This window comes from Rhamphochromis longiceps, linkage group LG15 (assembly GCF_057381845.1).
Source record: "Rhamphochromis longiceps isolate RC_006_pf linkage group LG15, R_longiceps_female_GT1.1, whole genome shotgun sequence".
Classification (NCBI taxonomy): Eukaryota; Metazoa; Chordata; class Actinopteri; order Cichliformes; family Cichlidae; genus Rhamphochromis; species Rhamphochromis longiceps.
In genome coordinates this window covers 43,375,424-43,390,774 of record NC_140571.1, presented here as the reverse complement: position 1 = coordinate 43,390,774, position 15,351 = coordinate 43,375,424, and the positions used below count along the sequence as shown (strand labels likewise).

General features: G+C 44.2%; 1 protein-coding gene across 3 annotated transcripts; it reads right to left on the bottom strand.

Moving 5' to 3' along the window:
- Window positions 1–1,522: 1,522 nt before the first annotated feature.
- hyi (hydroxypyruvate isomerase) lies at window positions 1,523–13,502 on the bottom strand. 3 transcript variants are annotated; one of them, XM_085383262.1, is made up of 8 exons: window positions 13,220–13,502; window positions 10,906–11,017; window positions 5,371–5,485; window positions 3,869–3,947; window positions 2,967–3,016; window positions 2,831–2,918; window positions 1,804–1,938; window positions 1,523–1,722 (listed from the first exon to the last, which is right to left on the bottom strand). In XM_085383262.1, exons 1-8 carry the CDS (start codon window positions 13,416–13,418, stop codon window positions 1,664–1,666), a joined length of 837 nt encoding a protein of 278 aa, XP_085239388.1. In that variant the 5' UTR covers window positions 13,419–13,502; the 3' UTR covers window positions 1,523–1,663. The 3 variants fall into 3 exon arrangements, with proteins under 3 accessions (XP_085239388.1, XP_085239389.1, XP_085239390.1); XM_085383263.1 differs by having other exon boundaries at window positions 2,831–2,900; XM_085383264.1 differs by having other exon boundaries at window positions 2,831–2,900; window positions 2,997–3,016.
- Window positions 13,503–15,351: the final 1,849 nt, after the last annotated feature.

Sequence of the window (15,351 nt, the reverse complement as noted above, 5' to 3'; positions counted from 1 at the left end):
TCAACTTTGAGTGCAAAAGCAAAGCAGCAGGTTCACCGTTCAGTCGACAGGACGCCATCGCCATAAATACGTCGCGTAAGTTACGACGCGAAGAGGCTGAAATGCGTCCATGTGGAGGCATATCGATTATTAACATAACGTGTTAATAATCAATACATATCTGAAATGTGAGATGGACGGTTAAACCATTCATTTACCTGAGTGTTCATCAGTATGTGCACCAGTCCAGTGGCTCCGTGTGTGGAAATATTTCTTAAGTGTACAAAAGCTGCTGTGGACGCAATCATCTCAGTGTAAAGTCTACAGGCCACGAGGGTCAGGACGATGAACACTAATGAGCTGCGCGCTGAAGCAAACCAGAAGACAGAATGGAAAATGATTTGGTGTCGTTTGTAATTAGGACTCAGAGCTGAAAGAAACCACGAAACATGAAACCCGTGGAGTCAGATCCACATTCTGCATCTCGGAGATGATCGACCACCGCGGACTCACCAGCCTCAAGCCACAGGAATGATTGTATGTTTCTATATTACAGCGTGGAGTGTATCAGCAAACCTCAGAGACTGAGCGTCTGTTCATACATTAAACCTCACAGCAGGACAAACAGTTGCCTTCTTTTATTCTTACGATCTCCTCAATGTAAACAAGTTCGCCCAAACAAACTGAAGGTAGCCAGGACAATAAACCTGATCAGACACTTCAAATGACTCACACAGCTGAACATTTTACAGGAGCTAACAATAGCAAAGTGGCTAGAGCCAAAGCCTCGGTATGAGCAACGCATCACAGCATAAACGCTCTGGTTCTGTTACATTAAGCAATAAACTTAATGAAAGTACCAGAAATTTGTTTTAATATATAAATCTGTCCCAACTCTGAGTTTGTCAAATTCATCAGCTAAATGTTCAGGAAATCGTTTACACTTCATTACTTGGACTTCTTCTAGTAGCAAAGCACTTAATCAGCTGTAAATATGAGAGGACCTTAATGCAGTTTGGGGCAAACTGGAAAGTTTATTCATTTCTGAAAATACTATTTTACATCGAAGTTTATTTTTCTAATATCTCGGCTACACGTCTCGGAAAGAAAACCCACTTCAGCACTTTAACTTTTCAGCCCTGAAGGTCATTTTCTCAGACGCCAAAACTTCAAATATAACATTCATTAGTTCATTATTAAATGTCATTATGTTGCAGTTATTTGTTTTAAATGTTGTACCAGGAGTCAAAATATTTCATTCAAAAACGAATTCTTAATCATTTGCTCCATCAGGCTGCTACTCTAAGATTTTTTTCTTAAGAAACACCTTTGATGTCGAGCTTGCCTCTCACAGTCAGTATTTTCTACTTCTGAGCCTTCGGCAGCTCTGCCTGCTCCGTCCTACGTTCCTTCCACCTGATGCTACGAAGAAACTTATGGAAAAAATGATTTGAACTTTTAAAGAACATCATTGCCATCCTGAATCACTGCTGTGAATGAACTGAGTGCACCGATGAAGAAAGAAGCACAAACCCAGCAACAATGAGGAGGAAGTCGTGTATTCACTTCTTTCTACAGTGTGGAAACAGATTCAGAGAGGAGGACACAGGAGTCTGTGCAAAGTCCGCGTGCTGCAGGTGGAGGTCCGTCGGGCTCTGGCAGCTTTATGCTCCGTCACCTCCTCTCAGCACTTTCTGTGAGCCCAGTACTCTTTGATCCAGCCGAGACCCTCGTCTGTGGAGCCTGCAGTGCAAAGAGAGAGTTAATTACGGCTGTTTTCTAAGTCCTTTTCATAATCATTCCTTAAATCACACGAACACTCACCTTGCGGCTTGTACTCACACCCGATATAACCCTGGTAGCCGATGTTTTCCAGTGTGTCGAACAGGTAGCTGTAACTGAGCTCTCCGGCGCTGTCGGGCTCATTTCTGCTGGGAACCTGAGCAATCTGGACGTGACCTGAGAAACGTGGCAACCTATCATCTTGTGATGTGTTCACACGAAACATAAAACCAGGTTTTATGTGTGAAACTGCCCAAATTTGTGTTGGGCAACATAAAGAGCAGAAGTCAGCGCCTGACCAGATACCTACTGTGGATAGGATTACCTCCAGTAACACGGAGGACCTGGGAGTGCTTTTGTCCTTCAATACAGACACGAAAGAAACACGTAGGACTCTTTCATCTGTGCAATGATGTGTCAGAGTGATGCTGAAAATCAGCCCGTGCATTTGTTACTTCAACACTTCAGTCGCGCTGCACACAGAACTAAACTAGACAGAAAGACTTCTGCCCGGTGCAGACAGAGGTCAGTGTCCATATCAAGATTATGAGGTCTGCAAGGTGATTTTAATTAACATCCTTAATGCCACTTGTGTGATAAGACACAGATACCTTTAGTCTGCCTCTGAGAAAGAAAAAAGCATGCTGCTCGATAACAAGGTTCAAGTTTTAAAATGTCATTTACGGCAGCCTACAGTCAGTATCTGATGCTGATGAAGCAAACGACCTGATTGACCTCGTTTCCTCTGTAGCTGCTGTTTAAAGGCAAAGCACATCCACAGCAGATTCATATCATCAGCAGGGTAAGTCAGTTCCCTCTGCACATCCAGTTTTTGTGCATTATGGCCATTTCCTGGCTCTAACTCAAGCCACCACGCCGTCACCCCCACGAGTTCGAGCACTTTCAGAATAGAAGAGACAGGAAGTGTGAGTGACGGCAGAAATTAATAAAGAAGAGAAGGAAAGACAGGCAGCCTCTGCAGATATTAACCCAGAAGGATTCGATTTGAGGTCTTGACTGCTATAACTGATTTGAGTTTTTAATACCAGATGAACATTTGCATACTCACCAATGACAGGAATATACTTTTGAATGTTTTGTGTGAGGTTTCCATCCATTATTTGCCAGTGAAAGATGTCCTGAAACAGTGTAGACGGCTGTTACGTTATTTGTCTCCACTTTAGACACATTTTGAAAGAACCCACCATCTGCAGTTTCATATTTGGCTTTCCAACCTTCTCCAGGATTGCAGATGCTGCAGACAGAAAAAAGAAGCATTTACATGTGCTGGAAATGAGACGACATACTGAACGTCATCATTACAACATCGCGCCGTTCATGGTTCAGGGTCACTGATGAATAAACATACCAGCTCACATTTAGGTTGGGATTTTCCCGCTTTAGCTGTTGACTAATTTTAATGACACAGTCTGAAGGCCTTCACACACCAGATGCATAAAAACTGTGCAGTTTTTGGACCGATTGTTAATGCAGCAGCTGTAATTTCACTTTTTAACCAAGCTCGATTTTTCGGCTCGGAATAAACCGATCTGACCAATCAGACCACTGCATTTGGTTGGTCCAGCTCAGCGATGATGGAAGATTTCATTGCTGCTGTTGGAAACAGGCTTTTGCATCATTACGTTCACGAGTTAATTTGGAAAAAACAAACTGATGAAAGTCTTTAAAACTTTACCAAAGTCTACAGGTTGCACGTGCAACCACTGCCATTATTCATTTTGATGTCTGAGACTTTTATGACTCTTTGGAGAACAAAAGTAGTGAAACTGGTAACTAAGGTAACAGGAAAAGACGTAGGCAGACACAGCAAAGCAGCAGGAGCAAAATAGTGTTAGCATGTCTGCATGAAGGACATATAATACACTCGCATCTAACATGATAACCAGAGGGTCAAAGGTCACGAGTATGACACCTGGACTGAGCCCTGATATTATCATCATTCTAGTCAACCAGTCAACTCTTACTTGAAGCTCCAGCTGAACTCATAGTTTGGTCAGGTCAGCGGTTTTTGATCATTCATATGCAAAAGTAAACATAACGTGTTTCTTGGTGTCAGTTCAAGGGTGTTTAGAGTGGGCGGGCTTACCCTGATGAGGAGAGTCCAGAAAATACCCGGGGTCTGTAATCCTGGTGTTGATCGGTTCAATCAGTCCAGTGATTCCTTCCTGAGAGCGATAGCATGATTGGTGTAACTTGAATCATATTTTTCATTCATTATACACATTTTAGTACCTAACAGGGACTCAAACCAGCAACCTTCAGGTTACTAGTTGCCAGTTTCAAACTCTGGGCGTCTCATATTTTGCTGCCCAAGCTAACATCCCAGACCTGGCTCACCACAACGTACTACAAGTGTCCAAAGTAGTGACTGTTGACAAAAATAGTTACCGAGAAATCCAAACGTTTGGGGAAAAGCCTGCACACTGTCCACAGAAGAGTCGAGAATATCGCCCCCGAGCACAGACCCTGCTGTCCTGTCAGAGGCGCTTCTATCTTTGCTTTTACTCTGCTCAGTAAGTGCAGAGTGGAAAAGGTTTCAACAAAAATTCAACAAAAACACATCATTTTGAGTCATTTTACACAAAACTATAGCAGCCGCCCCCCCAAAGGAACAAATACAATCACAGCTGTTGGCTTTTACGCTGATTTTACCAGATAATGCTGCAACTACTAGAATCAGGATTTCAGCAGAGAAACAGCAAGAATAAAACTGGAGTTTTAGTGTGTGCCAGCTTTGGTCTCTATTAAATTACAGTATACGAGCACATATACAGCCTCACATCATGGCCTTACTTTCAGCAAACAGTTGGTAAAAGCCAATGTGTCCCAGTGCCAGCCCTAGAATGGATTCAATTATGTTTTATTGTAGGTCTATTTTGCAATGACTTCTAGAAGCTCCACACGAGTGCAACTGTATGTATTAAAGGGATAAATTGAGCATGAAATATCAAGATATAAACTGTCTATTGTGGTATAGCCTAAAATCATTGTCCACAGGCCATTACACCCAGCTCCATCTCTGTTCATATCTGGCAACAGTGCAGCTAGAAACGATACAGAAGTGCTTCAAACGCTGTCGCAGGTCAGTGTCGGGGCTCGTCCACGTGGATGCACATGCGGTTTTCAGAGTATTTTGCTGAAAAGCAGCCGTGTCTGACACCGGAGAGTGGAGGGCTGGGAAGCGGTGACAGGGACGCCAGCTGAGGTGGAAAGTCACTGACTGATGTCGCAGTGGGCGTGGCTCTCAAGCAGAAGTTTGTGGAGAAGCAAACGGCTACAGAGCACTGAGTGACTCTCACGTTAGCTCATCTCTGTGCGACAGCTTCAACCACTGGAACAGATCCAGTTGTTAGCGTGGAGATCCTCTTTCTCAGCCACGACACCAAACCGCCTCCACGTAGGCTCAACCCACTCAATTAAACATATATTTACCTTTGCTGTGCTCATCACGTGCACTCTGAAACTCTGCCTTTACTCGAGTGCAGGGATTAAATCCTTTTTCATGCCCAAAGGGGAATGCATTCATGAAAGATTTATGACTGCACTGCCGTGACAGTAGTGGTATGTTGGACAGAGAAGGTCACTTACCTTTGAAAGGATATCAGCGGCATATTTCAGGTTCTGCACAAAGACCGCCTCCATTTCCTTAGCAACCGTCGCTCTGTCAGAGTCCACGGGAACTCTCCCAGCCATCAGGTGAATCCTGGAAAGGAAATGTAGAAAAGATGGCACACAGGAACATCTATTACTCTATTCTAGCTTTTAAAACACATTTATAAAGACTGCTTTTGTGCCAGACTTATTAACTCATTCACTGCCAGCCATTGGCAGTGAATGAGTTAAACCCATTGACTCATTCACTGCCATTGACGGCTATAGACGTCAATGGCAGTGAATGAGTTAAGGGAGCTGAGCTTGTCCCAAATTGGTCTGAATCGACCTTTTTCGCAGCAGACACGTTGTCTGGTTAAAGCAGGTGTCATTAACAATGCCTGCGTTCTGCTGAAATGTGACAATGAGTCTGCACGAGCAACACCAGCAGCTAAATGGATTTGTATTTTTCACACACTGTGCCAAATCAACATGGCTTTGTTCAACTCTGTACCTGCAGGGCAGCTTTACACACCTGAGAACAAAAGTGACACACAAAGATCTCCAAAAGGTGCGTTTGTTTGGTTTATCAACCATCTAATCAAACTGGCTCAAATTATGAGATAACTCGGCGGCAATTACAAGAATTAAGAGACAAACAAGCTTTTCAAATTTACGTTGCCAGCTGCTCGGAAACAAAACAGAAAAATGAGCCGACAGATGTTGAAAAGAGACGTTTCCAGCACGTTCCAGGGAACAGCCGGGCGCTCGGACACAAGGGGCTGTTTTATGACTCGCATTTGGCAACATGTCTCCTTGTTTGCAACTGTGGTCAGTCTAACACGCAATGATGTCCAGTGAGGATCTGGAACCATAACGCCATGTCACAGGTCAGCCAGCATCCTCTACATGAACAAAGCAGTGGGGATGATGTACGCTTTAAGTCCAGATCAACACACAATGTCTTCACTTAACCTTTAGTGGAAACGCGACGCTCCCGTAACTGGATAAGACAAAAAGGAAACGCACACTGGTGGAGCCACAGTCATTCATCCAGCTGCTCGTTTATTTAACACACGCTGTCATTGCAAACGCGTAAAACACTAAAACTGGTAAAAACAAAACTTTGGAAACTGAACAGAGCACTGCAACATGAAGTAGAAATTTCTGCTTTACATCTACGGAGCATCAGCGAACCTCGGCGGACCTCTCTAAAATCTCGCACCATTAGACAGCACCATTAAGAGGCTTAGCCCGCCCCAGAGCGGTCATCAAGAACCTTACGCTGAAATTTCCTGTAAATTACTCCGATTGTATCAGGGGACAACGCCAACGGGCGGAGTTATTGATTGCTGTGACGTCACGCCTATTTACATGAACTGAATTGACTTTTCCTGGTGGTACTTTGGTCCCGACCACAGTGGACTCTGGTGTCTGCTGCACACAGCTGCTTCTGTTCGCTAAATCTCTGCAGCCTCTGAAGACAGCATATGTTGGCAAATCTGTAGCCTCAGATGCCAGAAGTGTGATTAACTTCATTATAACACATCCAAAAGATATCAGGCAGTTAATGCATTTTATGAAAAAGTCACAAAAACCAGCAAAGCTGTGACTGAAAGCTTCCAGTAACTTCAAATCTTCAATGCAAATTTTGAAGATGAACCAGAAAATCAACAGGAAGTTACAAACCAACTGCTTTGACTGTGTCCAGAACATCTGTGCACGGTGCTGAAGAGATATCAAATGAAATTAAGTTCAACTATTGCTGAGCTTTACTTTCATTAAGTACCAGCTGGTGTGTCGTGACTTAATCAGACGATAACATAACGGAGCGACAAATGACAACAACTCTCGAGGAAATGAGGGCTGTGCAATAAAATGCAAAAACAATTCAACACATCCACCAGTAAATCACCTGCTGGCTGAACCTGCCAAAGCAACCGCAGCATGTACCAGTAATGCTGCGGTTGTGTCACTGCCAGCACAATGAAAATGACCTTTGATTTTCTTATACTTTGTATAACATTTGGCAGAATGAGTGGACACCATGTGGAGAAAGCAGTCTTTGTGTTTTAAAGTAAATGTGTTTCGGCTGCTGAGAGCACAATGTTTTACTTAGTGAAGGAGCACTTACATTTACAGAGTGGTATTACTAGGCCATAAACGTTGCCTGGTGTTCAGCAGACAGTGTTTGGGCTCTTGCTGGCAGCCATGCCTCTTACTAAAGTGCCTTTCTTCTAGCTGCTCTACTATCATGGCCCGAGAAACGTCTGAGCCTGGTTGACTTGCAACTGTAAGTAAGTTAATTTTATTTATGCTGCACTTTTCAAGAACAAAACACACAAAGTGCTTCACAATGTGTTATAAAGAAAGCGCACAGATACAACAATTTAAACCATGTAAATGGATCCAGCTAAATAAAGGCAAGCTTGTACACAAAGCTGAAGTCCACCGGGAGCGAGTTCAGCAATTTGTGTAAAACAGTCTGCTTTGGTGCTGAGCCTGGACTCACTGCTGGAACAACCAGCATCACTCAGTACAGCTCACTGAGAGAGACAGCTGACCCCAGAGAGCAGGGGGGGTGATAGTGTCCCATTTTTATATTTACAATATTTAAAAATACTGTTGAAAAAAGCTACGAACAGCTGGGAACAGCAGCATTATTGGTGCAAACTAAACCTGAAATTCAAACCTTGGTTTTGATGACTACTGTCAGTGATGACAGACGACCTGTTAGTGTGAATTTAATGTCACAAGCTGCCAGCAGAAGCATCATAGTATAACAGCAGTGACACAGTAACAGATGCAGTTGGACTGCAAACATTCAGCGAGTAATTTGAATAATTCCATCGTAAAAAATTCTCGACACAAATTCTTTGCTTCGTTTAACACACGGCTCTGGAAATGTGAGCCACTGAGAACAGAACTGCAATACAGGTAATACAACTTAGGAGCAGCAAGTAAACAAAAGGTTAAGTTAATTAAGTTTATTAAGCCCGCCAATACTGACAACACCACAGCAGCAGAGATGATGATGGTCTAACATGGAGCCAGAGTTTACACACTGCGAAGAACAAACCTCTGAGTCCAAAGACGAGGAGTATGTGGTCAATGTCCCCGCAATTAGCTGAGCTGACGACATGGAATATGTTGACGGGTTAACCAGAGATGAGCCGGAACCACGCAGGTGGCCAGCGCCCCCCAGGGAGACGAGGACGTGCTGGACGTGTGGTTTGTTGAGGGATGAGCAGGAGAGCCTATCGCAGTGCGCCGCTACTGCGTCGGCCGGCCACAACGACGTGTCTCTTTTTCCCGTGCACGGACCCTCTCCTCTGCCAGCTCAGGACACGTTGTAATTCTTATCCTCCCACCGGAGCCCATGACGGCCAAAAACTGGCGTCCCATGTTCCCGACTTGGTCTCTGAGCTGACCGCATCATGCAGCAAAATACTGTCACCTGTGTCACTGTGGACCTGGATGGTGCTGAGGAGGCTGGCTTAGCTGGAGCTGTCCCTGGCTGCTTATCTGCCCCCGTCTCACAACCACGGTGACGGTTGCCCCACAACTCTGCCGTTCACGCACTGCAGCTTCAGCACGCGCAGCTGGACAAGATTCATCGGGCTCAGGCACTGCCGCTTCGTCACAGTGCTCCAGACGTACCAGGCGATGTCCCTGGTGGTGCTCGGGCTGCTGGTTCCTGCAGACAGCCCGCTGGCACTTCTCCTTAACAAGGTCATAATCGCCACTGATTAGATCCTTCGTGCGCCCCGCTATGCAGTAGTGGTATGGAGTGCTGCACCCTATGCAGCACTGCCTTGGCAGAGGGATGGTGTTGATGGGAGTGGCACAGAGGTACCTGTGGCTGACGCTCTTTGATTTCCCAGACAGGGACAAGGCTGTGTATTTGACGAACCAGTGTCTGCTGCTGGGCTATTCGGACCATCACTGGAAGCAATGCAGGCTGGATTTGATCTGAGGAAGAAGCAGCTCTAGCTCTCACAGGCCTGCCACTCCTCTGCCGACCTGCGAGAGAGCGGCGCCCACGGCTGCTGCGGGTGACCTTGCAGCGAGCGCACAGCCTCCGTATCGACTTCCACACCAGCAAACCCTCGGGCCCAACAAGCCTCAGCCCTCCTATCTCTGGGACCGAGTGGAGAATGGGTCCAGCGGCAGGGAAATGCTGCTTTTCCCTCTCTGTTGCTGTCCAAGAGGCACCACTTAAGTTGTGTTTAGGTTGTCGGCCCCAGACAACACTGCACTTTTCTACCACCGTCTACGAAGCACAAACCCCCTGCACACGAAATTTCTCAGGTTGTAACTCCAAGTTTGGGTATATTGAATTTTCAGGTGACCAAATCAAGTGTTCCTGCTGTGTTTCATTGCTGTGCCCCACCAAGGTGTCTCCAACAAACTGTATTAATGTACACGGTCCTGTGTTACAATCAATGAAAAATGCTTATTCAAATGCTCAGCCTGCAAGCGAGTGAGCCAGGCCAGGCAGGTGATGCATTTCCCCATGAACACACTGGCAGCGTTAGCACCCCTCAGAGAGATGGGTGTTTGCATCTTATCTGGACCACTGGGCTCTCGTAACTTGCTAAACAGAGGAGGTGACGACATAGCTTTTGCTGGAGGATGCTGACGGTAACCACAGCTTGCATGTTAGCTCTCTGTCCCTGGAGGGAGCCCTGGCTGCTGCACCAGGGCTCTCCGACTGGCAGTGTTGTTTCACAACGTGGTATCCACCACTGCTTCTCTGATGGGGTGGGGAGCTCTGTGTGATGGCGCATCAGTGAGAGGGATCTGGACCACAGCACAGGCTGCACATCGATCACTTACTAGCAGTGTTCTCAGCTCTCAAGCATTTTCGTCTGATTCTGAGGAGCCAGAATATCCAAGTCAGGATGGTCTCTTATATAAACAGGCAGGGAGGGGTATCTCCAGTTCTAGAGAGAGCACATCGGCCCCGCATGTCCTCAGTTCATCATGATGACAGGTTCAATTTGACAGCTAAGGGTCTGCCCCCAAGCATGGTAGCAGCAATCAGGAGCCTCATATGCTTACAAATGGGCAGCCTTTGAGGAATGGTGCCAGGACCATCCCAGTTATCCATTTCGACATTCCTGCAGGAGCTGCTGGATAAAAGCATTTTTTTTTCTACAATTGAGGCTTATTAAGCAGCAGACAGGGTGAGAGCAAGTGCACCTCCCCTTGCTATGCGTTTCTTTGAAAGGGCTTCACGGGCTGAGACCCGTGGTTAGGGTCCGCGTCCCTGTATGGGACGTCTCTTTAGTGTTGGAGGCCCTCTGTGTATGCGAGTATGTGGATATGAAATGTCTTTCATATAAGACTGCATTACTTCTTGGTTTCCCTTTTGTAATTATTCTGATTACTTGAAGAATCAATGCAGCCCTATTACACAGCACAAGACAAATGCAAGTGTTCGTATGACTACACGCTTGTTAATAATATATGCAATTTCTTTGTTTCTCAGGTTGGAGGTTAGGGGATAAAAAATGGATTTCAATTTACCTCTTACAGTCCAAAGCTCTGGCATACTTCACACTTAGATCCAGTCCCTCTCTGAACTCTGCTTCTCTTCCAGGAACTGCTCCAAGACCGAGATCACCTGCCTTTATATCTCCTGCAACACACACACACACACACACACACACACACACACACACACACACACACACCACTCTTAAGCTTAATTTCTGTGTGTTGAATGCCTGCTGTAGTGGGTGACATCATTGTTAGTGTTTATGATGCGTCTTCATTGCTCTGCCTCCGTAAGTGAAACTGATGATCTTGTTGCTCTGGGTGATTAATAATCTTGAACGACAGTTACTTTTAATAAAACCCTGAGGAAGAAATGAGGACTTCAAAACCAAAACTATTCACAAACTGTCAGAGCTGTGAAAATAGGGAAAACTGTTTGTCTATGCTGGCAGATTCCTACCCAACATATCCTTGTTCTAATCAATATACTGTGTTTACACTAGAGATGGACCGATCCGATATTACGTGTCGGTCTGATACTGACCTAAATTACTGGATCGGATATCGGAGAGAAATAAAAAATGTAATCCGATCCATTAAATATCACAAGAGCACCTCACAAAACTTGCCACATGGCCTAACTCTGCTCATAACCGTAGCACGTCGGAGCAGTGTGGTCACGTGATAGAGCGGCTGTGGTGCGAGACCTGTCGGCGGTCTGGTTGAGTCTCGCTACCAAACCAGCATTTCATCTCCGAGGAAGTGATCCCAGAGAAGTAAAGCAAGTGTGTAAGTCCATCTCTGAGTGTTTGTAAAGCATTCCAGCGTTAAGCTTAACAACCGATATATGGAGCGACTGCCTCCCCCTCCCTCTCCTGCTGCTACTTCAATCATGAAACTGATCAATGATCAGCTGATCGGCTTTTCTCTCGTTTGTTTTTGGCCCACTTTGCTTTTCAAGAGACAGCAAAGGGCAGCTCAGAATTGAAATGCACACATGTTCATATCTCAGATTTGCTCTTTTGACCAAATTGGGACTATGCATAAAAAAACAAGTTAATGCAATTGCATCCATCCATTATGTTCCCCTCATTCAAATTTGGACACCTCTGGCAGCAGGGTATTCCATACATCCTTCTCCCCAGTCACATTTTCCCTCCGGGGGGGGGGGGGGGGGGGGGATTCCCAGACCTCCAAAGGGAGGTGCCTGGGAGACATCTTAACCAGTGCCCAAGTCACCTCAACTAGCTCCTTACAACATGCAGGAGAGTCAGCACCTCGGAGTCAGAGTCTGAGTCCTACAAGTCTGAGGCCACAAAAACAGTGGAAGTCTCCCACTGTGTTGGAGAAGAGACGCTGCCTCAAGCAAGAGAGTTCAAGCATTTTGAAATCTTATTGGACCAGCAGATTGGTGCAACATCAGCAGTATTGCAGGTATTGTATTGAATTGTCAAGGTGACGAGAGCACCAAGTTGAAAGACTGAGACAGTCCATCTACGTCCCAACTCTCATGGAATTTGGGTAATGACCAAAAGGTCGCAAACTCATGCAGTTGAAATGACAGTATGGTGGCTGGGTTCATTCTTAGAGAAAGGGTGAGAGCTCAGATGACTGGAGGCATAGTGTGGAGTAGAGCCGCTGCTCCAGCATATCGAAAGAAGACAATAAATGCAATACTTTTGTTAACCCCTTGAATTATAGCTTAAAGTCTACACTTCAATCAGATTTTATTTATTTATTTTAAATGATCAGTTTCTCCCTTTATTAACCACCTCTCAGTCAGCTGAGAGGAAACATTAACACGTTTCGCCAGAGAGCCACAACTATAAGGCCACCCTGCCTCCCCCTCAATGACATGTGGGACAGGCTCCAGCCCAACTGTGACCCTGAACTGGATAAGCAGATGATGCATGGATGCGGTAAGACTAGGGGTGGAACAATCCTCAAACAGACTGAAACTGTGACACAAACACAATGCAGCGCTATCGTCCTGTACTCACCCTGTACTGAAACTGCATTAGTTACATTAGAATAGCTCGAATGTAGTATTTTTGGCTTTGTAAAACATGCCAGTAGTAGTGGAGCAGTAGCACTACCTGACACAGGCCTGACTGGCTTTGTATTGGATTTAATTTGTATTTTTAATTTTCAAATTGGCTTATTTAAGAATATTTGTCATTAAAAGAAAAACAATTAATATATATCGTTTTAAGAAGGTCGTGGGTTTTTTCTTTTATTGTTGTGCACTCCCACCCGGGAGGAAGTTGCTCTCCACGCCATTCTTCAGCATTGGTAGTTAACATGAACAGCTGCGTGTAACGGTGCGACCCCCTCTAGTGTCTACCTGGCGGGGTGTTGATAAGGACGACCTCCACCCCTGTGGCCTTTCTGACTCTCTGAAGCTCCTGTAGATCCGAATCGTACAGCCACGCTGCCTCCACAGCCTGAAATCCAGCCGCGGCTGCTGCTAATATTCTCTGGCTGAAGTCCGGAAGCTCTGTGAACAGCCACGAAATATTCGCACAAAACTTCAGTGGAGCCATTCTGTTAAACTTCCGAGGCCAACGACCGAGTTCAGCCGTCCAGCTGAACTTTCTACGTGCTAACAGACAGGGAGGAGCTACGCTAAGCTAGCTACATTTCCGTCGGTCTGGACCGGAAATGGAAAGCAAACCTTTCAAAATAAAATAAATATTATTTGAATTTTTATGTATATAGAACACAGTTCCTTGAAAATGTTCTGACGTAAAGCTAAAATATAATTAAAACAAATCACCATTGATATTCAATTGTTTTATACCACATAAAACCATTCGGGGCCGAACAAAATTCATGAAATAATTAGAGCCCTTTATTGTGAAAAATAAACCGGAAACGTTAATCTTAGACCGTCAGAGGAGACCGGTGTTATCGTCACGTGATTGGCAGCGTGCGTCCTTGCTTGTTTTTCTAAATCCAGTACGATTATAATTTTATTTAATCTTATTTTATTTTACTTTGTTCATTTTATTCTACTTTATTTTACTGTAAAATTATACCTTAAAGTATAAATAATACAAAAATAATAATAAAAATGTAATATAAAAAACTAAAGAAAAAGTACAGCAAAGAATGACTTTTAAATAAGATTGTAAGTATGCGGATAAATGTAATCTCAGGTAGGAAAATACTGTTTTCCCAAAGTTTTAAGTGTTTTAAAATACACTGTCTCCAAAACAATAATGAGTTAAAAACAGTGTTAATGTAATATGTTCAACTCCAGCATCTCAATGTTTATGTTTTCCTTGTTGCTTTCTTTTCTTTTCTTTGTTCGTTTTTTGCTTGTTTGTTTGTTCTTTTGTTTTATTTAAAGACAAATCACAAATGCAAAAAAACGTATTTCAGGACAATGTTTTTGAAATAAAACTCTATTACTGAACTGTACATTAATTTACTTACCACACACTTACAAAAAACTGATATCATACATTATTGCTCTGGTTCATTTGATTCTTTATTGTTTGACTTATTTCAGTCTTTTTTCTTTCCATTTAGCAGTTTTGGTTCGTTATAAAACATCTGTCATGTTTATCATTGGAAACCTTCAGATTGTGAGGTTTGGCAGCTCAGTTTATCCCCAGTTTGTGCTCTTACATGGGCTTCTAGCTAACAACAGCTATTCACATCATCCATATGTGACATTTTTCCATTGTGAAAAGGCTCTTTTAGTAAGTTCTCAGCTTACATCTGTGTTTCCCATCCTGGATTCCAGCAGGCTGCTAGCTGTGGTTTGATTCTGAAGCAGAGGTGGACCTTGGGGTTACAAATATAGTTTTTGTTGTGCTCTGAGCTGAATGTTTTTTTCTCAATCCAGATATGATATCCAGCAACAATATCAACCTTCTGGGTTTTCCAAACCCTGCAGATCTGTATCTTTTAGAGGAATTGGTGCTTATCTGTGGCCTGTCACCTACTGATAGGCACAAACCAGGGTTATCTTAACTTGAATTCACAGTAGCTTACTTTCTCATTAAAAACATATTAATAGACTGTAAAGGCTCAGAAACAATCATGGTCTGCTATCTCAGTTGTAAATAACTGGATACAGATATTAACCTTATGTATAGTGTTTTGACTAGAACTGGTCCTTTAAGTTGAACATAATATTAGTGTCTTCTTTCACCTGTGCGGTCCTGTCACCGCTTTGAAACATCGTGTGATGTTGCCCTGGCAATGAGTCTTTACAGCACCATGGAGGAATTTTGTCTAACTCATCTTTGCTTAACTCATTGTTGTAATTGAGCAACACTGGAGTGTTTTCAAGCATGGACTGCATTTCCAAGGCCATGCCCCAGCATCTCAGTCAGATTCAGGTCAGGGCTTTGACTACGTCACTCCACATACAAGTCGCACATACATGTTTCTGCTAAGCCATTCAGAGGTAGACTTGGTGTGTTTCGGATCATCGTCCTGCTGCAGAATCCAAGTGCGCTTCAG

Excerpts from the sequence above, each read along its gene's own strand:
- hyi (XM_085383262.1), bottom strand. The coding sequence starts at position 13,418 with ATGGCTCCACTGAAGTTTTGTGCGAATATTTCGTGGCTGTTCACAGAG. Across the intron at positions 5,486-10,905 it reads AGAGCTTTGGACTGTAAGAG|GATTCACCTGATGGCTGGGA; the intron begins GTAAATTGAAAT and ends TTTCCTTTCCAG. Across the intron at positions 3,948-5,370 it reads CCGCTGATATCCTTTCAAAG|GAAGGAATCACTGGACTGAT; the intron begins GTAAGTGACCTT and ends TATCGCTCTCAG.